Here is a 27,473-nt window from a genome sequence, read left to right as displayed (position 1 = left end):
TTTAATATCACCTGTTTGCAGCGTGGTACCGTTCGGTTTCTGTCTGCATAAACAAAGTGCAGACTAAAAGAAGGAAAAAAAGAAAAGAAAAAGCTTTAAATAGCCTCCGACTTCATATGCTGCAGCCTACAGGCATTAAAGGTGTGCAGACGTTGGAGATCGGGATGCTGTGACGTATTCCATCTCGTTTTGTATCTTTGCAGAGGGAGGTGAGCTGTGATTTGTTGTGACCGCAAACTGTTTTACAGCAACGCGAGATTATGATGAGCTCTATGACGGAAGGGCCTCGATGAAATGTATTTATGTTGTGTGTTGGACACACTGGATGCGGTTATCTGTCTTCTAACGGTGGCATCAACTGATCAGTCCGTTAAGCCTTTTGTTGAACATCGACTACTAGTGATTGACTAACGTTACTAATGCTCGGTCATGTGTTGTCGATTTGACATGAGGATGGTGAGTGTTGTCTGCTGCTTCTCGTTTTGTTTTAAATTGGGAGATCATTCAGTCTAAACAGGCCAGTTTCTTTTCTCTGTAGCGATAATGGTGTTGTTGTCAGCAGCACCACAAAGCAATCACAAGCTAGCGTTAGTTGTACCACGTTTGCTACCATTAATGCCGAGAGATGATAACTGATTACGGTCGTATACTAGCTAACATTACTCAAAGGATCACTTCGGCAATTTTCATCCTAATCTCTATCGAAATGCACATATTTGACACGCTTAGTAGTATATACACTGTTTCAATTGTCAGTCAACACTTGAAGTTAATCCAGACATGTATAATTTTTGTCTGAAATAGTTTTTTTCTTCCTCAAAAAAGTTCCATTACATCAATGGTAAAAAATGGGTTTGCCTGAAACTCAGATTTAAGTTGAGCACAGAGAAGCTCAAACATCCAAGTGTAGTAACAATAAGCACAACACATTTTACTGTTTAGTTTTCTATAGTATACCAAACAGGGGTGTAGATTAAACGGTGATACAGAAAACCAGGAAAATTGTGCTTCTAATTAATCAGCAGGTCTACATAGCTAGGATTGGGAGAATGAATGGAGCCTGCCTGCTCAACACAAGAACATCTAATTGTGCATAGTTTGCAATGGTTTGCATACGAGTATCCATTACATGTAGTAGCTTACAGTACACTTAAATGTAGGGAGGCAGTCCATGATTTGCACCACTGTTAATCGATATATGCAATAATACTGATATATCAGCATATATTGTGGATGATGCATACCAAGACTTTCAATGCATTGTCAAAGATTTGTTTTAAGGTAGTTTAGAAACAGTGTCTTCATCATATACAGCGTTTCCCAACCATTAAATGTCCCACGTAGTAGTTAGCTTGTGGTCAGTTGGCCAAGTCATGTCCTACTTGGCTTATAAAGGGCCATGTACGTTGCATTTCTTACAGCTACTTAACTAACATCCGTTTTTGTTCATCCCTCTCTTTCTCAGCTAGAGGGAGGCACGTCCATGACACCATGAGTCCTCCAACTCTGCCCGTGGTCTTCTGCTGTTGTCACAGGAAAATCTGGTTGCATTCAGCAGCAGACAGCAAACACATCTCTATTTTCCACCCAATTATTATCTTGCCACGGATGCAATGGAAGGACAAGCATAATGAATAGATACACTACCATCAGACAGCTCGGGGATGGCACCTACGGCTCAGTCATCCTCGGTCGCAGTCTAGAGTCAGGAGAGCTAGTTGCCATAAAGAAGTGAGTATCTGGACAGTTGTGTGTGTTTGCAATTTGATATGATTTCCAACAAGTTAGTTAATAGGAGAAATATTTTTCAGAATGAAAAGAAAATTCTACTCCTGGGAAGAATGCATGAACCTTCGTGAAGTCAAGGTGAGATTATTTTTACTATGTTAGTATCACACATTTGAAAAGCAAAGCAGAATTATGGAAAAATCAACCCAAAATCACCATTTTTGTACGTCAATATAGAATTTAAGCAATTTAGAGGTGCGGTTGCATCTTTGATTTGGAAGAGAATGGTCCATATATTTACTGATCAAGTCGATGTTAAATAGCATGTGCCCATATTAATGAACTGTTGTACGCATTTGCTGCAACTGATCTCTCATTAAAGGTGCTGTAGGTAGGATTGCGAAGATCCAGGACTTAGCCAAAACATTTGAACACCGACAACTTCTCAGTCCCTCCCCCCTTTCCGCTAAAGCCCAAAACGGTCTCCTAAGCCCCTCCCCCTACAAGGGAGAATTAATGTGTGTGCATGAGCAGTGATTGACACGCAGTTAGTTTCATAAATATGTACATATCTCAAACATCAAATAAATATAATAAATATGACATGTAATGCTAAATGTTACACATGCCATCAGCTGTTTTGATGCTGCAGTGACCAGATAAGCAACATTTTAGTGCCACACCCTGTGACTTTCTGTTTGGGTTGATTTTTTCACTTTTTTTGTAGAATAGAGAAGAAACTTCATGATAACTTGATGATATGGTTAATATACAGTACTATATATTTTTAGTTTTCAAATATGCTTTGTTTTCACACCAATTCAGTATGTTGCTGTCTAAATTTCCTCACAGCTCAAAGTCACACACCAGCTCTAAGAGTTGCAGGTGATTCTTGTGTGCTGTTGGTTTTGAGCTCTGGTTCCCATCCCTGGCCTACACACCCCTTTCCTAGAGCTTGACCTTAACACAGCAAAACATGTGTAGAACACACTGGTCTTTACTCCTGCTAATTGGATCATAATTACAGCATGTCCCACCATACGATCTCAAATCCCATTACAGCTTTTACCCCCCTTACTAAAATTTAGCATGGTTAAACCTTTATAATTCAAGTGCATGGGAAAAGTTTATTTTTCTCCATCCTGCTGTCTATTTTTGCTTTCCAAATTGTAAGAATAAATCCCATCTTTGCAGCATTTACCCCCAAACTCCATTGTGTTCTTACACTAGCCATGTTTTAACATGAAAGTTTTGTTTCATCATAGTTGTAGGGCGTGCTTTTGAATGTGCTGCAGTGACCTGTGTGTTTTGTCCAGCATGGTTAGATTGACTTTTTATTTCTTCTACAAATTTTTTTTGTGAATGTATTCCACATTATTCTTTCATTATTGGTTTCCTTTATTCTTTCAGTCTTTAAAGAAACTCAACCATGCTAATGTGATCAAACTTAAGGAGGTCATTCGAGAAAATGATCACTTGTACTTCATATTTGAGTATATGAAGGAAAATCTATATCAGCTAATGAAAGACAGGTGCGTATAGTTGTTACTTGTTTCATTATTAATACCACATTTAAAACTGTATTTTATAAATGCTTACAGTTTCTCAACCGTTTGAGTTTTCTAACTGATAGTTTCTGGCTGCAGGACTCGATTGTTTCCTGAATCTGCTGTAAGAAATATTATGTTTCAGATACTACAGGGGCTTGCGTTCATTCATAAACATGGTACGTCTGTTTACGACTCCAGGATGCTAAATTAAATGTGTCACTTTTGACATTTTGTACCAATTGGGTCAAGGCGGTCATGCAATGTGTCTTTGGTTAGGGTTTTTCCACAGGGACATGAAACCTGAGAATCTTCTGTGCATGGGCCCAGAGCTGGTGAAAATAGCAGACTTTGGGCTCGCCCGGGAAATCAGATCACGACCACCATACACCGACTACGTCTCGACCAGATGGTAAGTTTAAGAGTAAACATGATGCACTGTGTTTAATAGTTCAGCGCACTCAAGTCTGAGTACCCTCTCTTTTTGGACCAGGTACAGAGCCCCAGAGGTGCTCCTCAGATCCACATCCTACAGTTCACCCATAGACCAGTGGGCAATTGGCTGCATCATGGCAGAGCTTTATACCCTCAGGCCTCTTTTCCCAGGCTCCAGTGAAGTAGATACCATATTCAAAGTTTGCCAAGTCTTGGGTACGCCAAAGAAGGTAATGTTTTCCAAACGTGTACGGCTGAATTAAAAGGGCACTGTATTTGTCATTCCTCGTTAGACCTGTGTAGCGTGTGTGTGTTAATATTTTTTTCAGTTACCATTCTGCTACTGCTACTACTGTTACGTCGAATAAAAAACGTTTTTTCTTTTGTTAAATATGATGTTATGTGAATGCGTAAGGTGGCCTGTCTTCTCCCTCTAGAATGATTGGCCGGACGCATACCATCTTGCAAGTGCAATGAATTTCCGTTGGCCTCAGTGTGTTCCCAGTAATCTGAAGACACTGATCCCAAATGCCAGTCCTGAAGCCATTCATCTGATGACAGACCTGCTCCAGTGGGATCCCAAGAAGAGACCAGCTTCTGCACAGGTAGTGTCTGGCCTACACTTCCTGACCTCCTCATAGCTGAACATACAGAATGAAAGCTGATGTTGTTCTGTTCAAATCTTGATGTCTTTACAGGCTCTCAGGTACTCTTACTTCCACGTGGGCCAGGCTTTGGGCACTCCTCAGCAGATCCTGGAGCAGGGCAGACCTCAGCCAGGCTTTGTGCCGCCGCAGGCTCGTTTACAGTCACAACAGATGCTGCAGCAGCAACCCCTGCTGCTTAAGCCTGTTCCTCCCTCCCAGCCTCCACCTCCCAACCAACACTGCTCCCCCCCCAGGCCTCTCCAGCAGATCCAGCCCTCCCCTGTATCTGCAGCCGCCCAGGCGGCAGTGTATCAACGGCACACAGAGCTGGTGCGAGAGCAGCAACCGAAGCACACCCTGAAGCAGGAACAGACCGGAGGAACACCACAGAGCCATCTTCCTTATATTGTTGATAAGAGTCTCCAGAGCAAGGTGAGGCGTGAAACATTACGTGTGTGTGTATTTACTATATACAGTATCTGTTACTATTATTAGTTCTCCTGAATTGCAAGTATTCCCTCTTTATGTCTTCTAGTGGATAAATAAATGAATGAAGCCTTTACATATAAATGTAGATGTTAAACCTTGGGCTATAAACCTGCTATACATCCTTAAAAAATGGCTGATTGATGTAAACATGTAATCTATTGTTTACATCAAGTGGTTCCTTACTTTGCTGGTCTTCACTTTTGGAGATTGGTTCCATCAAAGGGAGGCTGACAGCCAGAATCTGCCATAATAACTTGTTTCTTCGAAAACAGGAATTGTGGATAATATTCCTAACATGCATGCTTGATGTTGTTCTTTTAGCAAACAAGACAGGAGTCGGAAAAAGCAAACCTACTGAGCTATCAGTTGAAACCTAAAGGAGGGCGGCGGCGCTGGGGCCACGGCACAGGACACCTTAAGGGAGAAGACTGGGACGAATACGAGCAAACCGATCTGACATCCATAAGTATTCTTGGAAAAAGTAACTTCTCCACAGAGAAGTCGAGGCAGGGCGAGGACGCAATGAGCAGGTGAGGCTATGAGCTCTCATCAGATGGTAACTTTTAGCAGGGGCAGAATCAGTGCCATCTGCACTGTAATCGTGCAAACAAAATGTGCAAAAAGGCAACCCAACACAAGATCTGTAGCCATACATCACCGTTAATATAAGGAGGTAACTCGCGCTACATTTGTCTCGTTGAATGCCCTCTGTCTTTCAGATATGGAAATGTTCTGGATTTCAGTCGACCCCGTGAAAAGGAAGATGCACCTTTAAACCTGAACAAAAGTACAGCCTACCAGGAGCCATTGAGAACTGCTTCTGCCAAACAGCATTACTTGAGGCAGTCAAGATATTTACCTGGTAATATATGTAAGACTTCTCTTGAGTAAAGTAGATGTTAGTAGGACTGAGGGTAGTCTTAAGTCAAATAAATCTACACCATCTGTGTCTACAGGTGCTTTTCACACCTAACCTGGTTCAGTTTGATTCAAATTAACTCTGGTTTGGTTGCCAGTTTGGTTTCAGTACATTTGTGGTGTTAAAGAACATCCGATCAACCACAGGATTTTGTAAGACTAGATGTGTGTTTGCGGGAATTAAAAAGCTAAACTACTATTAAATCCATCTTTTGGCTATGAACTGTCAAGAAAGTGATCTCATAGGCAATCTTTATACATGATGTACAGTGTATTTAAATGCTAATAATTTATTAAAGTTATAAAACTAATCTATTTTTTGGCAGTAATGGTAAAAGACGTCTCTTTTTCATCCTAATATTCCTAAAATGATGCCCAGTTGCACCCAGGAAGCCAGGACTAACGATGCTCATGATCAGTTATTTCTCTTTTGTGACAACAAAGAACATAAATAAACACATCAGGTCCAGTAAAGTACAGAATGACCTGTCATTCACCATCATTTTTACAGCCAGTGTGAACATGAACCTGACCAGAACTAAAAGGTCCTTGGTCCTTCTTTTTTTCTGACTGTGACTTGTTTATCTTCTTACTAAAAAAAAAAAGTATCTTATAATCTCTTACTGTCTCCTTCAGGCATTGGCACAAAGAAGAACGTGGCCATAAATGCCAGTAAAGACTCGACTGGAAGCCATCTTTGGGGCAACAGTAGTATTCCATTTGGAGGGACTCTGCCAAGCAGAGGTGCTCACGGTAATCCCCCAGGACATCTTTTAACTTCACTGTAATCTTTGCAATTTGTTGGTATCACTAGGTTCAAATGAATGGATCTGTTTTTTTTACTTTAAACTATCAGGTACAAATACAATCCCAGGTGGATACATGCCGTCGTTTTACAAAAAAGACATTGGTTCTGCCGGTCACAGAGGGCACCAGCGTCCTTCAGTGGAATCAACAGCATCAAGTGAGGATGAATTTCAGAGCTTAAAACTTTCTGTAATATTCAGCTATTTATATGTTAATTTATATCAACTTTTATAGTGCCCAGCCACCTAAAAATGCCTTTTTAAAAACCTTCAAACAAACCTGTTGTTGTTTCAGATTATGCAACATGGCAGTCTGGCCGGAGTCCGATGAACACCTCTACCAACATGCCGTTGGCCAACAAGAGCACCCCTGGTCTGCTGCCTCGCCCACCGGTACAGCCTATCCACGGCCGAACAGACTGGTCTGCCAAATATGGACACCGCTAGTGCCCTGCCTGGAGCTCTGATCTGTGCTCCTAAGAACTCTTTCACCTCCAAAGAGTAGGCCTAGTTGTTTTATAATCAGAATCTGTACATACATCTTACATAGCAATAATTTTGTTTTTCATTATATGTACTATGGATGTTGTGAGTTGTAAAATATCTTATGTGTATATTTAAATGCAACCGGCCAAAAACAGTGTTTTATTTTGTATTTCTGTAACATAACTATTGTCTTACAGCGGTTACAACTTCAGTTTTGTATCAGATTTATCACTTAATGTTCACCAACCTGTATACATAATATGCATATTATAATTTTATTAAAAACTTCACTGTGACTAGTGTTTTTGTTTTTGGCTACAACTAATTATTTGCCACTGGACAGTTAAGTCGTTTTTGTTTTATGATGGTCGACTTGTCAGTTAACTATTTATGCATTGTATGTTTTTAATGAAATTCAAGGCTGTGCTTTGATTTCAGTAAAATGGATACAATGCAAGTGTACTGTACAAATCTGATTTAGTTAACATGTTTTACCCCTTTGGCCAAAGTGAGTGTGATTATTACATTGCCAGTTATTGGGTATTATTAAACTTTTGACTGGGTACCAGCATGTTCAACTTGTGTAATTTCTTTCATGAAACACTTGAAATTGATCAGCTGACTGCAGGCCCTAAACTTTTTGTATTACTTATCAGTCCATTTTCTGCACCAGGGTGAGCACATCAGCCCTGGTAGATGCTGGCCAGCTAGATTAATCTGTTAGAGATTAATCCGTCAGCAGTAGCTTACTGTTAATGTTAATATTACATACATGTGTATGTATGTGTAGCCACAAGTCAAAGGAGAGAAAAAAGGAAACATTCATGGCACACCAACATTATGTTAATTGTTAACTTTCCATTTGCTACATAGCACCGTCTACAGGGGTTCCAGTGAAATAGAGGGCACAATGTAAGAAGTGATAAACATATCAGTGGTTTAAATTGTGACAAACTAATAAAGCAGTGGTGGAATGTAACTAAGTACATTTACTCAAGTACTGTACTGTACTTAATTGCAAATTTGAGGTACTTGTTCTTTATTTGAGGATGCCCCATTGCCCATGCTATGCAACTTTATACTTCTACTCCACTATATCTCAGATGCAAATATAGTACTTTTTACTCCACTACATTTGTCTGACTGCTTTAATTGCTTTTCAACGGACAGTTTTTCATCCCCTTTCTGTCCAGTGTAAACCATGTTTGAATGTTTGTGATAAACTGAAGTATTCCTTTATGTGCTGATGGTAGCAATATCACAGTATAAAAATATTCATGCATGCCAAATCTTACTTAAAAGTTTATGTAAAAGTACATACAGCATTAGCATTCAAAATATACTTAAAGTACCAAAGGTAAAAGTATACATTATGCAGAATGTTCCATTACAGAATATACACTCACCTTAAAGAATATTACGAACACCCTACTAATACTGTGTTTGACCCCCTTTCGCCTTCAGAACTGCCTTAATTCTTCATGGCATTGATTGAAGAAACCAATTTGAGATGATTCGAGCTTTGTGACGTGGTGCATTATCCTGCTGGAAGTAGCCATCAGAGGATGGGTACATGGTGGTCATAAAAGGATGGACATGGTCAGAAACAATGCTCAGGTAGGCTGTGGCATTTAAACAATGCCCAATTGGTACTAAGCGGTCTAAACTGTGCCAAGAAAACATCCCCCACACCATTACACCACCACCACCACCAGCCTGCACAGTGGTAACAAGGCATGACGGATCCATGTTCTCATTCTGTTTACGCCAAATTCTGACTCTACCATCTGAATGTCTCAACAGAAATCGAGACTCATCAGTCCAGGCAACATTTTTCCAGTCTTCAACTGTACAATTTTTGCGAGCTCGTGCAAATTGTAGCCTCATTTTCCTATTTTTAGTGGAGATGAGTGGTACCCGGTGGGGTCTTCTGCTGTTGTAGCCCATCCGCCTCAAGGTTGTTTGTGTTGTGGCTTCACAAATGCTTTGCTGCATACCTCGGTTGTAACGAGTGGTTATTTGAGTCAAAGTTGATCTTCTATCAGCTGGAATCAGTCTGCCCATTCTCCTCTGACCTCTAGCATCTAGCAAGGCATTTTCGCCCCCCAGGACTGCAGCATACTGGATGTTTTTCCTTTTTCAGACCATTCTTTGTAAACCCTAGAAATGGTTGTGTGTGAAAATCCCAGTAACTGAGCAGATTGTGAAATACCCAGACCAGTCCGTCTGGCACCAACAACCACGCCACACTGCTTGCTTATATCACCTTTCTTTCCCATTCTGACATTCAGTTTGGAGTTCAGGAGATTGTCTAGACCTGGACCACACCCTAAAAAGAAATCTTACAGGTGTTCCTAATAATCTTTATATAGATATCCTTCATATATATATATGAAGGTATATATATATATATATATATATATATATATATATATATGTATATACCTTATGATTATATATCATACGAGATTCTGAACTGGATAAAACTATTTTTTTTGTAAATCTGAATCTGCAAAAGTATCTAATAGTAGTGGAGTATAATGGTCAAACTGAAAAAGGAAGGCAAACTGCCACGTGCAGCGCCTCATTTGGATGTGCCTGACGCTTTCTTTGGAGCTTAACTTCCCTACGTTTCTCCTACAAATGGGCCTTGAGCTTGTTTGGAGGTTCTAGCAGGGGAGCGCAGCTACTGGTACACCGAAGGATGGACGTCCGCCGGGGGAACCATCGTCCTCTTCCACCGAGCGCGGGGCTTCGGGAGGGACACACATGGAGCGGTGAGGGAGGAAGGGGACACCCGCCTAGCCAGCCAGATCAGCCGAATAAACCCTAGCGATCAATGGGGTGACAGATGTCGCAGCCAGATCGCCCTCACATCCGAAATTAAATTGTAAGGCATGGCGTATATAACAGGCAGTACAATACAACCCTTAACTATCACGGTGTCGAATATCGACACAATGTTTATATTACATACTAGTACACGTAACAATCTTGTCATATTTATAACTTGTAAACTACGTTGATACTTCGAACTTTTCACCTCAAAATTATTAAACGAACACGGTCAGAGAGTATTTTTCCCATGATGTCTAGCGGCAACATGTTAATTAGACATGTTTCTGTTGGCCAGAACTAACCAATCAGAGACTTCGGATGTTTCCATCTTTATACTTTCTAGCTACGTCTGCTGACTTCACCCTGACTTCTCCAAGTCAGCTGTGCCGGTGTATAGGTGTAACACCAACGAAATATTAACTCAGTTTTGGTAACGTAACGTGCATTTGAATTCAGTTTGTGTTATTTAATGTGTCTCTTTTTAATTTTAGAGAGTTAACGTTAACGTTACACTTCAAAAATACTATAGCCATGGCTGGGAAAGTTGTGCTGCACTACTTCAATGGGAGAGGGAAAATGGAGTCAATCCGTTGGCTTTTGACAGTTGCAGAGGTCGAGGTAAGCGATGTGTGTGATGATATTAATCTGAAGCTAGGCTGTCTTTCAAGAACCCCAAACTTCCTGAATGTGCCGTGAATGTGTTATGTAATCTCGTGTTCACAGTTTGATGAGATCTATCTGGCAACTCGTGAGCAGTATGAAAAACTCCTGAGTGGTAAGTTGGTTTTCAAAAAGGTGTTTACAAGCTCAAATAAACCAAGTCACGTGTTTACTTTTTCAATTTGTTTATCTGTTAACGTCAACCCATGATGCACCCGGGTGAGACGTTTTTATATACTGTCTATGGGTGAGACGGACTTTGTGAGGTGAAGATCTTAAACGTAACATTGTGACCTGTTAATCTTTAAATTAATATTTTACCACATGGGTGTGGCGCTCTGCATTACCTGCTGCTGTGTTTCCTCTGCAGATGGAGCTCTCATGTTTCAACAGGTTCCTATGGTGGAGATCGATGGCATGAAGCTTGTTCAGACAAAAGCAATCTTGAATTACATCGCAGAGAAGTACAATCTTCATGGAAAAGATCTCAAAGACCGTGTCATGTGGGGTCCATTTCTTTATTTATTATATTATTATGTATTATATTAAGTGTATTTTAGGACATGATTTTAGTGGATGAATGTGTCACAGTAGGCCATGTGCTTTTCCTCAGGATCAACATGTATTCAGAGGGAATATTTGACCTCATGGAAATGATAATGATGTTGCCCTTCAAAGCAGATGCAAAACTGGAACCCATTAAAAGTAAAGCAAAGGACCGCTACCTTCCTGTGTTTGAAAAGGTACCACCATGCTTACTGTACATATTATATGAAATGGTGTGGTCTAATAACTGTTGCATCTTGTTTAAAAACCACTAGATGGAAAATGGACCTGTTGATGATTAAATATGATAATTAAATCAGAATCAGAATTGTGCAAACAAACAAGGAATTTGACTCCGGTTAACATACATATATTGTACGTCTTTGACAAACATTCCAGGCGCTGTCTGGGCCCATATACCTGGTGGGAGGTAAGCTAAGCTGTGCAGACGTGCAGCTGCTTGAATGCACCCTGATGTTGGAGGAGAAATTTCCTGAAATTCTTGGCGAGTTTCCCAATGTCAAGGTAAATGTGTAAAAGTGACATACTGTATAAGGCTGGATATACAAAAGGAACAAAAACAACAGAAAACAAGATAACTTGTTCCTATGAAATCCCAGTATACTGTTAGTAATCTTAAGGAAAAATACACACCGATTACTGAATGCTCTGTTTAAGGGTAACTTTTGGTTTCCCTCCAGGCTTTCCAGGGTAGGATGACTCAGATTCCTGCCATCAGCAGGTTCCTGCAGCCAGGCAGCAAGAGAAAGCCACAGCCAGATGAAACCTATGTGAAGACCATCATGGAGGTGTTCAAAATCAACATTCCATTGTCATAAACTCTGTACATTCCTCACATAGGAAGTTGGAGTTATTAATTATGCAAACACAGCATGTACAACATGTGGATCAATTATATTTGCTGGTTTATGTTGAGGTGATTACTGCACTATCCATCAAAAAGCATGTCATGAATCTATGTAATCCTTCATAACATCACATAGGTGTATTCAATGTGAAGGTTCTACTAAATAAATTGTTCACTTTTGACGACAATTTCAAGAAGCTGCTTTGTTTTTGTTTTGTGTTAATTCAATGACAGAATTTGGATTATCTCCACACAAAAAGAAAACCATTCATTTAAGGATCATATTTGTTTATTTAGTTTTGCTATTATTACAAAAATCAAACATTTACTTCATTTTTAAAGGTAACATACAGTAGCATGTCAACAGACAATAATACACATTTTGTTCTTTAAACTTGGCCTTTTTTTTTGTAATTTGAATATTTACGATTACTAACGTTGATAGTAGCAACCTGCAGAACTGAAGATGTAGTGTATACGGTAAACGCCCTGCCAACACAAACAATTGCACCACAAAGCTCACGTACATAATTAATTGTTAATCTCAAATCATGAGATTGACATTCATGCACGTGCTTATATACAAAATCAAAAACAGTTTTATGTATTAAAGAACAGATTTACTGCAATAAGATTAGACGTTAATCTTTAATCTGTTAAACACCCACTGGTAGCTTTTGCAAAGTTTCTGGTCACATGAAAGTTAAGTTCCCATACAAAAGAGAGGGCTTGTTCTTGTACGGTAACTGGGAATGCTGTTTCCTTTAAAACAAGGCTGGTTTACCGAGAGACGAGAGCCCTCAGTCTGGACATTGTTATTCCTCCAGTCACACCATGAGGAGTAGTAACAGTCGGAACACCATCAACAAACTGTAAGAAAGAGATAGCAAATCAAACTTTATTACAACAAGTGTGTTATAACCCGTTACATAATTTCACAATGTTTTTCTCAATAAACTTTACTGCATGTTGACCAAGTTCGACTCTGACCTTAGCCCTGACATAAGGCCAGCAGGCAGGAATTTTCCAGATTTCTTGTATCTCGTTCCCATCACGAATGAGAGGACTCCCGAGGTAACTGAAAGGAAGAAAACACCATGACAGTACCAATTCTCTGACTCACGAACTGCTGAAAATCAGTATATTAGGATGAGCTTAGCCACACTCACGCAATAAGACCTTGATGTCTTTTGGGTCATTAGAGATGTTGTATGCACCATAAGCAGAGAACCAACCAAAAACTAAACCAGCCATCAGGGACATCACGCTGCCTACAATGACACAGAGACACATGACGATAATCAGGGTGCACATATGAACGGAATTTCGTTCATTTTCGTACAACCTCAAAAGCACAGTCTTCTTTTGTCTTCAGCCTAGAGTAATCATTGTGAATATGTTGTATTCCATTCTGTGAGAACTCTGAACAAAGCAACAATTTGTATCATAAATTGTAACACTGTTTTCCTTCTTGAAGAGCTATCTGTGTGAACCAACCTTGAACCAATCCTCCTCTCCTAGGGAATCTTTCTTATCTATTGACTCTCACGTCATCTAGGTGAACGGAGCGATTGTTAGAAAATGTATATATCCCTGTGCCCTGACATACAAAATCGTTTTTCCTTGTATTTTTTGAAATATGTTAGGTCCATATGTGTTTGTGTTATGTGGTGAATGTGAAAATGAACTGCTAGCTCCTCTGTCAGCTCTAGCCACTGAACAGAAATAAGCGGAGAAATCAGGCCAATTACAAAAGCTGGTCAGTCTGACATCATGTTGCCTGAGCTCATTGTAAACGCACTACCAAATGCTTACAGATCCACAAGGAGTGCAGCAAGAGGTGACTGCATTGTTCCGTTGAGGAAAAGTGCATTCGGCCAAACAGCTTTTGCAGTCAGGGCTGCTCGTTAATGGAACCTCATTCCAACTCAGATTAGGAATTTTAAAACTTATGTTTCTTTTAAATTTAACTTAAAGAAGTGGCTAAGAGGTAATCAGGACTGTCAACATTACATGTAGTTATACAATCTTGCTGCTATCTTGTCTTTTCTGTCCTGCCTGTTTGTGTCACTTGTGCTAAGCCTATGAGGTTGTTGGACTGACAGTGTGGCTTGTGTGTATATGTGTGTTGGTGTTGATGTTGATATTGACCAACTGTTTTTGTTTATATGCTTGATCATTTCTTTTTATATTTATAGTCAATTTTACTTGTATTGGACTAAACTTCTATGTACTATTATAATCCTTTTATCTTTTTAGGTGTGACATTGTACGATCTGTTCAGGGACAGATGTAAAATAGCCTTTTGGCTAATTCTGGCACACTGTACATTTTTTTAAATGTATTTTTAGTGTGCATTGTCCCTGTTAAATAAACCTGAAATAAATAAAATTAAATAAATAAATTACTATTCATGAGCTCGCCCAGTTGCGCTGGGTAAAGGATGCGGACAGCCAGGCTCTCATTGGCTAGCTGTTAGCCGATCAGATTCAAATATTTGTTGAATATTAATGAGAACTGGCTGAAATCAAGCTGAGTCTTCCTATAGGCTTTCTATACCAAACTAGAATGGCTTGAAACAAGGTAACCAAGGCATTTTTTTCCACAAAAAATGTTACAGAGTCCATGGTAGAACTTCAGACATCACTACAAAGAAATGCAATACGTTTGGCAGGGCACCTTTAAACCTTTAGAACATTGTGAACTGAACCCTGCATTGTTCTCCGAGCTCACCACTGTATCAACTCACAGAGGTCAAGCCAGTAGATGATAGGATTCGAACCACAAAACAATTGTTATGGGATCGGACAGCAAGGAGAAACCAACAAACCCTGATCAGAGGACCTCGGAGACCTGCTGATGTAGGGCTGCAGAAGCTCTTCCAAAAGGCTCCAAAAGTGATCACAAGGATCTTGAACTGGATTCTAAATTTGACAGGAAGCCCATGTAAAGAAATCAATATTGGAGTAACATGAGACATTTTGGAGGACTTGTTCAAAAGCTTAGCAGCACTTGTCTTCATCTCTGCAATTCATGGAAGTCTTCCTAAGCCAGGTGATAAGAGAATTGCAGTAAGACAGGAGGGAATTAATGCATGAATAATCCTTTCCAACTCAGCTGGGGACACAGTGGACCTGAGTTTAGCAATGTCGCTCAGCTGGTAGAAGCAGGAGCCAACCAAACAATTTACATGCTGGTCAAGACTCAAAGCCTGGTCCATTAAAACACCTAAATTACAGAGGGTAGGTTTAACAGAAGAGGATAGAGAGCCAAGACTTTCAAAAATATCTTTCAACCTTTTCTCTTGTATCCAATAAATCCTCCAATGGCAATGGCTGCAGCATAGCCAAATCCAATCCAGTCCACTGCCATCACAAAGCTGTAAACAGAAGTTAAGTACAGGGTGTCAGGTATGTTTGGTATTCATGTTAAATAGCTAAGCTTACCAAAAAAAATCTAAGATAATTCAATTCTTAAACTGAAGCAAATCTTAAATCAATTCAGTTCCCACAAATGAACAGCCTAGCTGTACACTTTTTAGCACGACAATACTTTTAGTATGTTAGATCTCTAGGTGTCGCTGTGAGACCTTTAGTGGTTAAAACATAAAACGACAACACAGGAAGCGTAAAAACAAACAGCCCTACGCCCTACACGCATATTCTATTACAATTTACGTTTAAGTAAGCATTGTTATCAAATTATCATTATACATTAATTTCATTCGTCTTGGTAAATATTACATACCTCGAGGCCAAACAAATGAGCGGCAGCACTTAGAAACGTTACCTTCAATCTGTGACTGCGCTTCCTTGTTATAAATCGTAATACGCATGCGCAATTTAGTTCGGACTGTGTTCGCTGACATTTGATAAAGTGGGAATGTAGTATTTCGGAAGATGAATCGTTTTTCTTTGGTTTCCAATTTAAAAAAAAAATCTTATTGAAGTTTTGTACATAGTATCCTCCTGACCATACAAGATATATAGAAGAAATAAATGTAATCTAAGAAATAAATATAATGAAAAACAAGATAAGAAAAACATGTTATAATAATATATAACCATTTTACCACATTTTTTACCATTTCTTTTTGGCCTGAAATCTGGGAGTGTATTGTTTTGCTCACCATCTCAGAAAGTATGGTCTTATTTTTGAATACTGAAAACTCTCAAATCAATTATTTTCTCTTGGGTACATATCACATTCAAAAAGCCAGAATTCTTCAGTTTTCAACCAAAAACCTATAATTGTATCTGTAGGGATTGTCGGACCCACTTTGGTGTGCAAAAAGTAGCTACATAGATACTGGTTGATCCCCTTGGCTTGTTAAGATAAAGCTGCCATATGCAGTCTGCTGTGTCCACTGTACTTAATGAGGACATGGAGGCATTAAGGTACACAATGCGCAGAAGGCAGTAAGTGGGGTGTGGAGATGGGTGGTCAATATAGGTCCAACAGCAAATTTATTCTGGCCATAGTCTGTCCCTCAGGCAGCTCAAGCCCTTAAACCTACAGGATTTACTTTAAATTTCTTGCTCTGATAATGAAGTTTCCAAAGATAGAAAAATAGTTCAGTGTAAATTAATGAAAAACATTAAATTGTGCATAAAGCATCTAAAAAACTTTTTGATGTGAGCGTGTAATTACAAAAAGTGCATCTTGGGTATACATGTTTAACTCAACAATCAGCCTAACTCCAGCAGTATGTAAATATACTACTGCATCTCTAATATATGGGACTGAATAAGTCTTTTAACAATCATGTGTTTAGAATCAGGACAGTAAGACAAACGTGACTCCCCAAAGAAAACCACTTTATTTCACTCTGACCAACCCATTTCCAGAACTTACATACATAAAAGGTTTCATCGTTTAATAAAAGTGTAACTCAATGCATTCTTTGAGCAAAATAAGCCACTATGAACTGTAGACAATGTGACCACATGCTCCAGGAGAGCACTTCCATGCAGCCACCTGGTGGAAAAGAGCCACTGTGGCCCTCTCTAAGAGGGCTGAGGACCATCTCCTCCAAAGAGAAGGCACACATTTCCAAAACCAGTTGGCATTAAATACTGTCTACATAGTTTTCCTCATGAGGTACAGTTGGATCTTGTCAGGGTAAAAATGACTATAAAATGGCTGACAACAGTCATTTAAGAGCAAGAAAGGATTATTCAAGTGAGGTATTGGAGCGGCATGTAAAAACTATGAGCTTTACTGTACCATCCACGAGGAAAAAATATCTCAGAGTAACTCCAGACAAGGACGAGACGGCAAACATGTAAAGTGACTCGTGGGAAAATGCAATGGTATCATTACAGTAAACAACAACAGAGGACAGAGAGTGAATTTCACAACACAGTGACATTTATAATATAAATGGCTTGGAGTTCACAGGAACCTGTGATATACTGTTAACATGGCTTTGTCAGCTTTTTAGATACTTTTGTATTAGCTGTAACATGGTATTCAAAGTAACAAATGTATATAAAAGTGATGGAACTGTGAATACACACACGTGTGTGTGTGTATGTATGTATATATATATGTATTATTATGTATATTATGTGTGTATGTATGTAACACACATATATGTATCGCACACACATATATGTACGCACACATATATGTACGCACACACATATATGTACCCATACACATATATTGCTACCACACATATATGTAGCACACACACACACACACACACTCATACTAACAACACACACACACACACACACACACACACACACACACACACACACACACACACACACACACACACACACACACACGTATTTAGGCCAACAACAAAAAAAAAGCATTAAGTTTCTTTGCGGTCATCTGGGCTGGTATTAAACAAGTATTGCTCAACTTAAAACACGTAGACTATCATGGTTAATACACCAGGTTTTGGCAATGATTGACATTGAGGTTAAAGCAATATTTATCAGTAGAACAAAGACTCAAAAATGTACAATAGATAGATTTTTTTTAAGGATATCACTAATAGTAAAATCAATATCTTGGGTGTTGGAAATTGAAAAACATTCACTATTTCATATATGCATAAATGAGGGTTTTATAGCTACATTCATTATCAGTATATAAAATAAAATTGATGTCATATGAATATTTATGGTAAACAATGCAGCTGGTGTCATGTTTATGAGCCCCTGTAGAGGACTGTATGCCATTTATTTTGTTCTACTAACGTAAAAACATCACTCTAAATGAGCAAAGTGCATAAACTTCCTAACATGGGACTTGGCATAAATAACATAACCAATGCCAAGGAGTCAGTACATTTAAAAATTAATAATCTATCATCAACATCTTCGTTCATCGATGTTCTATGTCATATTAGAGCTTTAAAACTGGCCAATGTTTGATGGGAAAGTGAGCATGCATTAATACTGATTTGGCTAAATGGGGGGGGGGGGGGGGGTTACTTTAAGAAGTATATAGCTATTTGTATTTCATAGTAGATAACAAGGGGCATTTTTGAGAATGCCTTCCACCAAATCCACATGTTTTCTTATCATTTCAGGCTGCAAATCCAAATAATGCGAGGGAACAAGTAGCAAAAAATGCTTAACATTTCTCTGTATCGCCGTTCAGCTTTCAGCTCAAGGTCAACAGTGAGCCAGACACGTAGGTTAAATCTCTGATCCTCTTATCAGATACTGCTCTGCATCTGGAACACACCTTGTGTTGCTGTGATACAGGAAAATGGCAATGTCTCTCCATGTCTTTTGCGCGTCTCATCGTGGCAACCTCTGCCCTGTTCGTTAAGGAAAAGCGTTCACCCACAGCCAGCCCAGCAGTGTCCCGTACACCCAGGTTCTCACGTACAGTTTCCTGCCGTTCTCCGTCAGCAGTAATGGCAGTGTCAGCCCCCCCAAGATCATCACTGATGGGAGGGTTTTAGAAAGGTTCAGAGGCAAATGTTTGCCTTCCCCAGGGAACCTGCATATTTTGTCTCCATCCTCCGACTCGTAGAAATCCGTCAGCAGCCTTTAAAAAGACAGATCATTCTCTTAGGGGATTCAGCCCATCTTAGAAAAGAACAAGTGTACAAAAGCTAAACAGAACATTGCAAAGAGCTATCTGACAAAAGTTCACGTAAGGATTTTTTACAGCAGTTACAGCACAAAAACTACACCTAAATCACACTGGGGCTTTTTTTTGTGGCTTGGTTGGTGTTGTCAATATTGGGCTCAGTAGATTACCATTTTCCATCCTGACTATATTCAAGACTACGACAACAACAACAACAACAACAACAACTAGAATTTCCAAACACTTCTGAAATCCAGTCTATATCACAGGCTCTGGACTTTGTCTTTCACGTACCCCGAGTAAAATGATCTTAGGGGTGCAACTAATGATTATTTTCATTATCCATTAATCTGCTGATTTATTTTCTTTAATAATGGTTAGAGAACCACTGGTCTATACTAAAGGGAACTGTACATTAGAAGATTTTCTGAATAAGCTGGAAGTTCTTTTAGAAGCGGAGATACATATGTGCTTAAAACTGGTGGCGTGCATAAGCAAAACATTTAAAAACATCACTGCGGTTTATATATTGATTGAATAATATGCAATTTCAAGATGATTAATTGTTCCACCCACACACACACTTACCGGTCCTTGATTTCAAACCGCTCGTGCAGCCACCTGCGGAAAAACAGTGGCTCTGGAGGAATTTCCTTTATGTCCACGCGGTCAAAGTGTATGTGGACTCGGGGACATTCTTTGCACAGGAATTCTGTCAAACACAAAAAATAAAGAGACTAAACAAAAACAGGATAAGCCTTTCAGCAAAATGGCACGTAGAGCAAGCACTTAACATCAACACGATGTGACAATGATAGATTGGAGCTGCTCTGACGCTGTGATGCCAGGGCTCTCTGACTCAAGAGAGGAAAGACTGGTATCGCACAACAGCTTGTTGGTCAAACTGGTGCACCAGAGTAAGATAAGCAATCCTTAGACAGAATCAGACCAATGTGCAGATGAGATAATGAAATCAGTGAAGAAATGAGACTAAATCAAGTCTAGTGTAGATGTAGAAAAATCAGTAAAGTTAAATTTAATGTCCGAAATACTAAATGTTCAGAGTTTCAACTGAAGATTCATTAGTTGTATGTGACAAAAATCAGCATCACCCAATACATGTTCCTAAAATAAAAAACATTTTAAGTTATTAGTGTCAAGTCAAAATTAAAACTGTCAGAGGACTAAAGAAAGAAAAGGGTCTGAGAAGGTCAAGCATAAAAATGTAACCAAGTGTGAACACTCAAGGCTACACGTGTATCCCCAGAGACCTTCAGGTTCCTGTTTCCACAACATGCAATATTATCAGGAAACCGGGCACTGCGGCCAAAAGAGGAAACTTGATCGAAGTCAGCAGCGAAAGATCGCTCCACTAGCTGAGAGAGCACCTCAGTCAGCTGCTGCAGATTTGAAAATCGACCAGACACAATATGTGCCACTTCAATAAACACTGACTACTTAATGAAAGACGGAGGAGGAAGAGAGACACACAAACGCATGAGTTATTTTTGCAAGAAGACACATGAAGCCAACGTATTTCTAAAAAGAAAAAAAACACAACCACTGTCTGCAGCACATTCGTGTTTGAGCGGAACAATGTTCCAAAACACACTTTAAAAACAACTTCCTGGATAGAAGAAGGAAATCAACTCTTTGCTCTGTAGTGACAATGCCTCCTAATCTAAATCCTTTTTAATAAACTCTAAAGCTGAATATGAATCTTAAAATGTTGAGTCAGAAAACAAAGAGGAGACCAAACTGCTACTAAAGAGGTGCAGGGAGCTCATCTATTAACACAAGTACTTGATGGTAGATCATTTAGTTATGCAAAGTGTTCATTTAATTGAATGCATTGAATTCTCAATCAATAAGATGCTGTTCAGGTGCCTGAGCGCACGCCCATATATAGAGGATCAGTCCTCGACGCAGTGTTCGAATCCGACCTGTGGCCCTTTCCTGCATGTCATTTCCCCCCCCCTCTCTCTCTCCCCTTTCATGTCTAAGCTGTCACAATAAAGGCCTAAATGTAAAAATGTAAAAATAAAAAATGTAATACTCATTTAAAAAAATACGATGTTCAATATTGAAATCGAGATACAGAAATATGGCAACTAAATATATCAGTTTCAGTGTTTAGAGAAAACAAATTAGCTACTGGCCCTGTCAATAGTTTAAAAATGCTGTTAAGTTATTACCGACAAATGTACACTTTATGTTGTGTCCTTTTTTTTTTGAACATTCACAGTGAGAGGTTAAATATATTCAAAGAGATTTTATTTATTTTGATCAAATTCAATATTATTAAGTCTATTATCTCTGCCAACTGACATCAATTGTGATATGAATTTTGGAATACAAGTCACATACTTTACACTACCCATTCCTCAATATTGTACCATCACATAAGTGGAACGGATTCAAACTGTTCATACGGATGAGAAACGTTTGTCAGAGGTTAGTTTGGACTCTTGTAGCCGCAGTGTCAACGCAGCCTCGAGTCACTTCCACTTCCTTCTGAAATCACTACAGTCACCTTCACCACATGAGATCAGGAAGTGCGTGATGACGAGAAGAATGCTTTTCTATTCGCTCTGTTTTGTTTGCTAGAAACACATCGATGTTTATTCCTGACTGAAACGGGATGTTGTTTTTACATTCAAACAGTGCTCGTTGAGCAACCTGGAACACAGAATAATCAAAAACTCCAAAACACGGAGTCATGCTGTTTACAGGAAGACACGGCTGTTAAACGGTCATGTTTGCTATGTGATTAATTACTGAGGCGGTGTACACAATGTTGCAGGATTGGTGATACAAGGCCTGTGTGTCTTTTGGATACAGTAATCAACAGAAGATAGAGGCAGACTGCAGCTGCTGTTAGCTGAAAAAAAACAAATCACATCTTCTGCATTAATAACTAGCATTTTCTTTTTTTCTTTTTTTTTTATTCTGCCGGCACTATGATTGAATCTTAAGATGTAAATTAGTTAGCTGGTGGATGGCACGTTCCAAGTCAAGGGAAAATTTATTTTTAAATAATTTTTGTGAGGGAAGAGTTATAGCTGTTGCTGTACGGACTGCATTTACACTTATTAGCTGAAATCCAGCTCCTGATGTGGTCTGGCAGATACGGTCGCTTTCACATCAAAATACTTTCTCTCGTACTTTAACACCTTGCATTAATGTTAGGACATTGGACATCCACATAGGACATCCAGATAAATGCGAGGTGTAAATGGGCATGTTGTTTTTCACCATATTACTGTCCGCTACTGTAAATAGTACAACAGGAAAGGAGCGATGACTGGGCAGAATAGAATCATTCTGGAGTCGACTGGTGAGACTACTCTTCTTCTACTCTGTGGGCTGGCCTGGCTAACTCCCCTGGAGGTGGGCTTGCATTTACACGTATTCCAGCTGCATGTGTCCTGAATGACTTTACACCCTACACAAATGAGTATTTTATTTAACCCATTAGGACAACAGTTCCAGGTCCAGATCATATTGTGAGAACAGGTTAAATGAAGGAAGCTGTTGAAAACAGATTTTAAATCTTCTTTATAAAAGATGCTTGACTACACAGGTCTGCGGCCTAGTGCCTGCTTACCTGGCATCGATGGCGCAGGTTTCCTTTGACCAGAGGCGTCCAGCGTTCCCTCGTAGGCCACTGTGACGTCATACACAGCGTCCAGGTGGTCCTGCATGGCCGCGAAGGCTGTGTGCGAGGCCTTCATTCTGGGTGTAAGTGTGTGTTTCAGGACAGCCAGTCCTATGGAGAGGAACAGAAGTAATACATTATTTATTAAATTAGATTGCCTGATTAAATACAGGTTATATTAACAGTGGGAATATTAAGCATGCCATATCAGCCTACACAATAGAAAATGCAAGCCATGTAATCACAACTTCCTCAGAGCGAGTGTGGCTGAGAACCTTTGTTACAGGTCATCTTCCCAACTGTGCTGTAATTTTCTGTCAACTCTCTACTCTCAAAATAATGACTAAAACCCCTCCAAAGTACCCTAAAAATAAATACAACTAATCTGTATGCAGACATAACCATTGATGTACCTTTGATGTGCTCATAAAAAATAAAAAATAAAAAAAATCACAAAAGCCATTAAAGATTCTCATTCATCATTTCTGAGAGCTCACCTAAGCTCCCAGTATGTAGACAAAAAGATATAATAACATGTCAGTTTGGCCTGTAGCTATACGTTATAGTTCTGAGGGATATTCTTGAAATACGATCATATAATTGACCCATCTATTGATATGTAATGAAAGAAAATCTGTTGGTGGCAACCTCACTGGGAAAGCTGTGTGTGTTCTCTTGATATCAACTCAAACGTTTAGTGGTTTGGAATCAACTTTTACCATGAGGCACAAGTACAGACATAAATGAATGTAATGTAATTTTATGTAAATGCTTGTGTTTTGGTCATTAACTGCACAGTCTGTTGTTTCCCCGTCGACGTGGCACCACCCTCTGCTCACTAATACCTCACTAATAGCAGATAATGTCATGTGCACATGTCGGCTCTCCAGACCGATTTATTTGGATTAATGGGGGAAGGTGATATTCAGAGCTGTGGTCCAGAGATAGACTTAATCTCTGCAGAAATGGATGCAGTTTGTGAGTCGACCCTGCCCAAAGGCATCACAATAATCATGTTGATGCAACAACTGTATTTAGCTATGAAATTGTAAAGCTGTAGCTCAAATTTACATTGCAGATAAATATAAACACCATTTAAATCAGTTTATTTCACGTCCTCATGCCAAAAAAAAAGAAATTACCAGAAGAGTCCTCTCTTTCAAACTGATTCTTTGTGAGCAATACATTCTCTCTTATTGGCCAGCCACAGGTCCATTTAGTCCTCAAAACTTTGAGCTGCACCAGCTGGAATATTCCATAAGCCGTTTTGGTGGACACTGACCAATTCCTGGCACCACACCAGTAATCCAATGATGATAGAAATTAATATAGTTTTTATCTACAAAAAAAAAAAAAAACTTTGAAATCATTTTTAAATCTGTATGCACAACAGTAGCTTTTAAGGGTGATCACAGATCACACAATAAGACTGAGTGGGCTGTGGCGAACTATAATGCAGAAGTACAGCAGTAAATGGCTGCTATCATGAAAGTACCTTCTTTTGTAGCAAAAGCCTGACTGTCAGCGATAACGTTCTTGAGCTCTGGATTATACCGAGTTCCTTCTGGAAAGATGACAAGGTACATCTGCGGGGAGAAAAACACATGAAATCAAAGCAGTTTGGTTCTTATTGCACCAGCCAGAATGGAACGTCTAACATTGACAGGATTTGTTGAACAAGAAACATGGAAACCAGACACTGTATTGAACTTATGGTTAGAAGAAACACCATTTTCATCCCCTCGTTCTTTTGAATCAGTGTGGATTGCAACTGAACTGAAAACTTTATAGTGTTTATAGTCATGTAGAGTCAACAAACTGCTATATCCCTTCGTCGTTTCCCCATTTCAGGTCAACAATTACCAGGAAGTTCTACCCTTTACTTACTTTAGCACTGTAGTACTGAATGAAATATATAAGAATCATTCTTTTTCATTTTCTGCAAAATTGATGCCTGAAGTTGATGTGCCAATGCAGTAGCAAACTGATGAACCAATGCAGCACTTTTTAAAATGCTTCATAATGTATGTGTGATTTACTGGAACCTACAGGCAAGTAAGTTTTACTTTAACAATTTGATTTAGAGTTGATTTGATGAATTTCAAAACAGGAACGAAGATGAAAATGTACATGTTCATATGAGTGCACGGATTTGTGACAACTGGTTATGTTAACTTTCACCACTTCACAACAGAGCTTTCATATATTACCTTCAGGTCACCAAGACCACATCTGTCTACACATACACGCACGCACACTAATCCCCGACAGTTAAATCCCAAAACAGTGATTAAAAACAAGCCCTTTCAACACAATAACACACACTGCACTGCACAAACTATTCACATCAAAATCCTAATTACAAGTCGGGTAAGGAGAAATGTTTGGTAGACAGTATTTTGGACGATTATTGCACAAAGCTCTGCAGTGAATTTAAGTGGCGAAAGTTAAAAAAAAACTTGTATTGATCATAAAAATTGGGAAAATAAGGCCCCAGATGAAGACATGATTTGTCTGATGGCAGTAGCTCAGTCCGTAGGGACTTGGCTTGGGAACCCGAGAGTCGCCAGGAGTTTGGACTGGTAGCTGTTCACTTCCTGGGAATTGCCAAGGTGCCCTTGAGCAAAGGCACCGAACCACTAACTGCTCGTGGCACATGTCATGGGCAGCCCCCTCATTCTGACCATTAGTGCATGTATAGGTCCTGGGCATATGTGTGAATTTCAGGCCAGTGTGTAATAACCCCCACTACAGGAACAAAAATCTTAATCTTTGAAGTCCTTGCTCGTCTTTGAACATCATTGAAAACTGAACTTCCGTCTTTGAGGGGGACGACATGACCGCATACAGTACGTCAACCTCATTGAGTAAATGCGCATGCCGTCAATAGGCTTATTTAGAACATTTATAAAGTGTACTCACTGGTGCGCCACATTGAGTCTGAGTTAAGAGCTTCTTCTTCATCGCCATTTCATTAAACTTTGCACTTCGTTTCACATAGGCTCCTCCATGCTGAAACAGAAAGATAATCTTATGAGAACAGCAGTGGGGAATGTGATTCAAGTTTAATTTACATCACTACATCTGCAATTTACAATGACATCCAAATACTCACACAGTTGCATTACCTGAGAGAAATACCATCCGTACAGCGGGAGCCACTTGAGTCCATCTTTAAGGACGTATCTGACATGGCCGAGAGCACTTTGCCTGATGGCGAGCATGTCAGCAATGATCCAGTCAGCTACAAGGAAAGCCATTGGTAGAGATTAGACATTTGCTTCAATCGGTGCTTGACACTAGATTTTGATTAAATGCCTTACCTGTACATTGGTGATTAGACAGGTAGATCACATTCTCCTTGTTCTTTGGTATATCTCCATATATAACAATCTACAGAGAAAGCAGGTTGAAGGTATTACAGACTCAAGCAAAAATGGTAGACACATCAGTTTGCAAAATTATTCTACATTAAAAGATAAAGATTTATTTGTTTTGTTAAATATTTAAACTGCAACAGGGATTTGTTTCCAGTTCAGATTGATTTTTCCCATTTTTACAAAAACTCAACCAGCATAGACTGCAGCTTTTCAAAAACCTAAGAGGATTAATTAAACAGGTCCATTCCAATCTATTCATGTGGCCTCAGTTGGCGGGACAGCACAGACCGTTGATTACACAAATCACATCATATCAGAAATGACATCTTCCCACCCACAACACCATCACTGTTGTTTGTCTGCCAACTCTAACCTACAAACATACCAACTGTACAAGGAGTGGCAACAAAAAGGCAAAATAATTTCAGACTTTACTGCCACACATCTGGTTAATCAAGATCTTGTTTGTTAGCCTCTGTGACTGGCTCCACTTTACGTTTTGTTATTTCAAGAGTTCCAACAAATGTAGACATCCGCAAAAAATGCAATGATCTGCATGGGTGCATGCAATATTAATTGCAACGTAAAGTCTGCAGGCGCAGCCAGTCAGAGGCAGCTGTCACTTATCAATCAATTTTACTTATGACTGTGTACTTGCATTTCTATTATCAGAATAGATATGAATGGGTAAAATTCCCTATCCTTAATAAACACAGTTCGACACATGGTGACCACACTAACCCACTAAATTTAGTGCCATTAGCCAGTATCTTAAATGAAAGATCACTCACCTCAACTCCTGTGTAGTTTTCAAAGAAGAACAGGACCATACTCTGGTACATTGAGTACAACCGGTCGTCCAACTTGTGATACACCCTCGCTGGTAAGACAGTTGAGAGTAAGCGCCATGTCCCCCATGACAGCAGATAAGCTGGGGCTGTTCCCAGCATGACCGTGGCTGGAAACCAGTACCGCAGCGAGTATGTGTGCACAACAAAGGAAAGCAGCATTTCCCCACCTTTGGCTCCACTAAAGTAACAGAAATCCCCGAAGTAGACTGTAGGACAGTACTACTCTGTGAGCACTATGAATAAGTTGCCTACTCTATCTATCCGACACCACACCTGGCCTACTTTCACCACACCTGTCCTGATAAGTCAGCATAAGAAAGTGAGAAAGCTGCAGCAAAAGGGGAGTGAGGAGCTAGCTGGCTAAAGCTAATTATAACCTTGTGTGCAAAAGGCAGTTAGCAAAGTCGGCTTAAGCGCTAACGTCCACCCATACTGCAATAGAAAAAAACGAAATTAACGGATTAGTATTAACATCTCAGAAGAGCAAATCGGAACAACACTTAAACCCGAACACTTCCAGCAACGTTAACGTTGTAAATTAAGAAAAAGGGTTA

At 39.5% G+C, this 27,473-nt stretch overlaps 4 protein-coding genes across 8 annotated transcripts; 2 read left to right on the top strand and 2 right to left on the bottom strand.

The window, feature by feature from the left end:
* Nucleotides 1-34: 34 nt before the first annotated feature.
* LOC120548268 (serine/threonine-protein kinase ICK-like) lies at nt 35-7,634 on the top strand. 3 transcript variants are annotated; one of them, XM_039784390.1, is made up of 14 exons: nt 35-209; nt 1,466-1,731; nt 1,812-1,866; nt 3,139-3,260; nt 3,375-3,454; nt 3,555-3,687; nt 3,769-3,940; nt 4,148-4,315; nt 4,409-4,789; nt 5,168-5,376; nt 5,566-5,708; nt 6,401-6,517; nt 6,621-6,728; nt 6,866-7,634. In XM_039784390.1, exons 2-14 carry the CDS (start codon nt 1,631-1,633, stop codon nt 7,015-7,017), a joined length of 1,941 nt encoding a protein of 646 aa, XP_039640324.1. In that variant the 5' UTR covers nt 35-209; nt 1,466-1,630; the 3' UTR covers nt 7,018-7,634. The 3 variants fall into 3 exon arrangements, with proteins under 3 accessions (XP_039640324.1, XP_039640323.1, XP_039640325.1); XM_039784389.1 differs by lacking the exon at nt 35-209 and adding an exon at nt 227-456; XM_039784391.1 differs by lacking the exon at nt 35-209 and adding an exon at nt 2,581-2,613 and having other exon boundaries at nt 1,715-1,731.
* A 2,545-nt stretch (nt 7,635-10,179) lies between these two features.
* On the top strand, nt 10,180-12,156 carry gsta.1 (glutathione S-transferase, alpha tandem duplicate 1). Of its 2 annotated transcripts, XM_039784327.1 has the most exons (7): nt 10,180-10,291; nt 10,386-10,512; nt 10,618-10,669; nt 10,925-11,057; nt 11,168-11,297; nt 11,500-11,625; nt 11,802-12,156. In XM_039784327.1, the coding sequence occupies exons 2-7, from the start codon at nt 10,426-10,428 to the stop codon at nt 11,937-11,939; spliced, it is 666 nt and encodes a 221-aa protein (XP_039640261.1). In that variant the 5' UTR covers nt 10,180-10,291; nt 10,386-10,425; the 3' UTR covers nt 11,940-12,156. The 2 variants fall into 2 exon arrangements, with proteins under 2 accessions (XP_039640261.1, XP_039640260.1); XM_039784326.1 differs by having other exon boundaries at nt 10,246-10,512.
* Nucleotides 12,157-12,239: 83 nt separating this feature from the next.
* On the bottom strand, nt 12,240-15,831 carry zgc:163080 (uncharacterized protein LOC799515 homolog). 2 transcript variants are annotated; one of them, XM_039784328.1, is made up of 5 exons: nt 15,716-15,831; nt 15,265-15,347; nt 13,138-13,239; nt 12,959-13,046; nt 12,240-12,838 (listed from the first exon to the last, which is right to left on the bottom strand). In XM_039784328.1, the coding sequence occupies exons 2-5, from the start codon at nt 15,338-15,340 to the stop codon at nt 12,796-12,798; spliced, it is 309 nt and encodes a 102-aa protein (XP_039640262.1). In that variant the 5' UTR covers nt 15,341-15,347; nt 15,716-15,831; the 3' UTR covers nt 12,240-12,795. The 2 variants fall into 2 exon arrangements, with proteins under 2 accessions (XP_039640262.1, XP_039640263.1); XM_039784329.1 differs by having other exon boundaries at nt 15,758-15,825.
* Nucleotides 15,832-17,897: 2,066 nt separating this feature from the next.
* agpat5 (1-acylglycerol-3-phosphate O-acyltransferase 5 (lysophosphatidic acid acyltransferase, epsilon)) lies at nt 17,898-27,078 on the bottom strand. Its single transcript, XM_039784947.1, has 8 exons — nt 26,860-27,078; nt 26,012-26,081; nt 25,817-25,932; nt 25,611-25,700; nt 24,184-24,274; nt 22,638-22,799; nt 19,619-19,742; nt 17,898-18,985 (listed from the first exon to the last, which is right to left on the bottom strand). Exons 1-8 carry the CDS (start codon nt 27,076-27,078, stop codon nt 18,760-18,762), a joined length of 1,098 nt encoding a protein of 365 aa, XP_039640881.1. The 3' UTR covers nt 17,898-18,759.
* Nucleotides 27,079-27,473: the final 395 nt, after the last annotated feature.

This window comes from Perca fluviatilis, chromosome 19 (assembly GCF_010015445.1).
Source record: "Perca fluviatilis chromosome 19, GENO_Pfluv_1.0, whole genome shotgun sequence".
NCBI classification, from domain to species: domain Eukaryota; kingdom Metazoa; phylum Chordata; class Actinopteri; order Perciformes; family Percidae; genus Perca; species Perca fluviatilis.
This window is presented reverse-complemented; position numbering and strand designations above follow the sequence as displayed.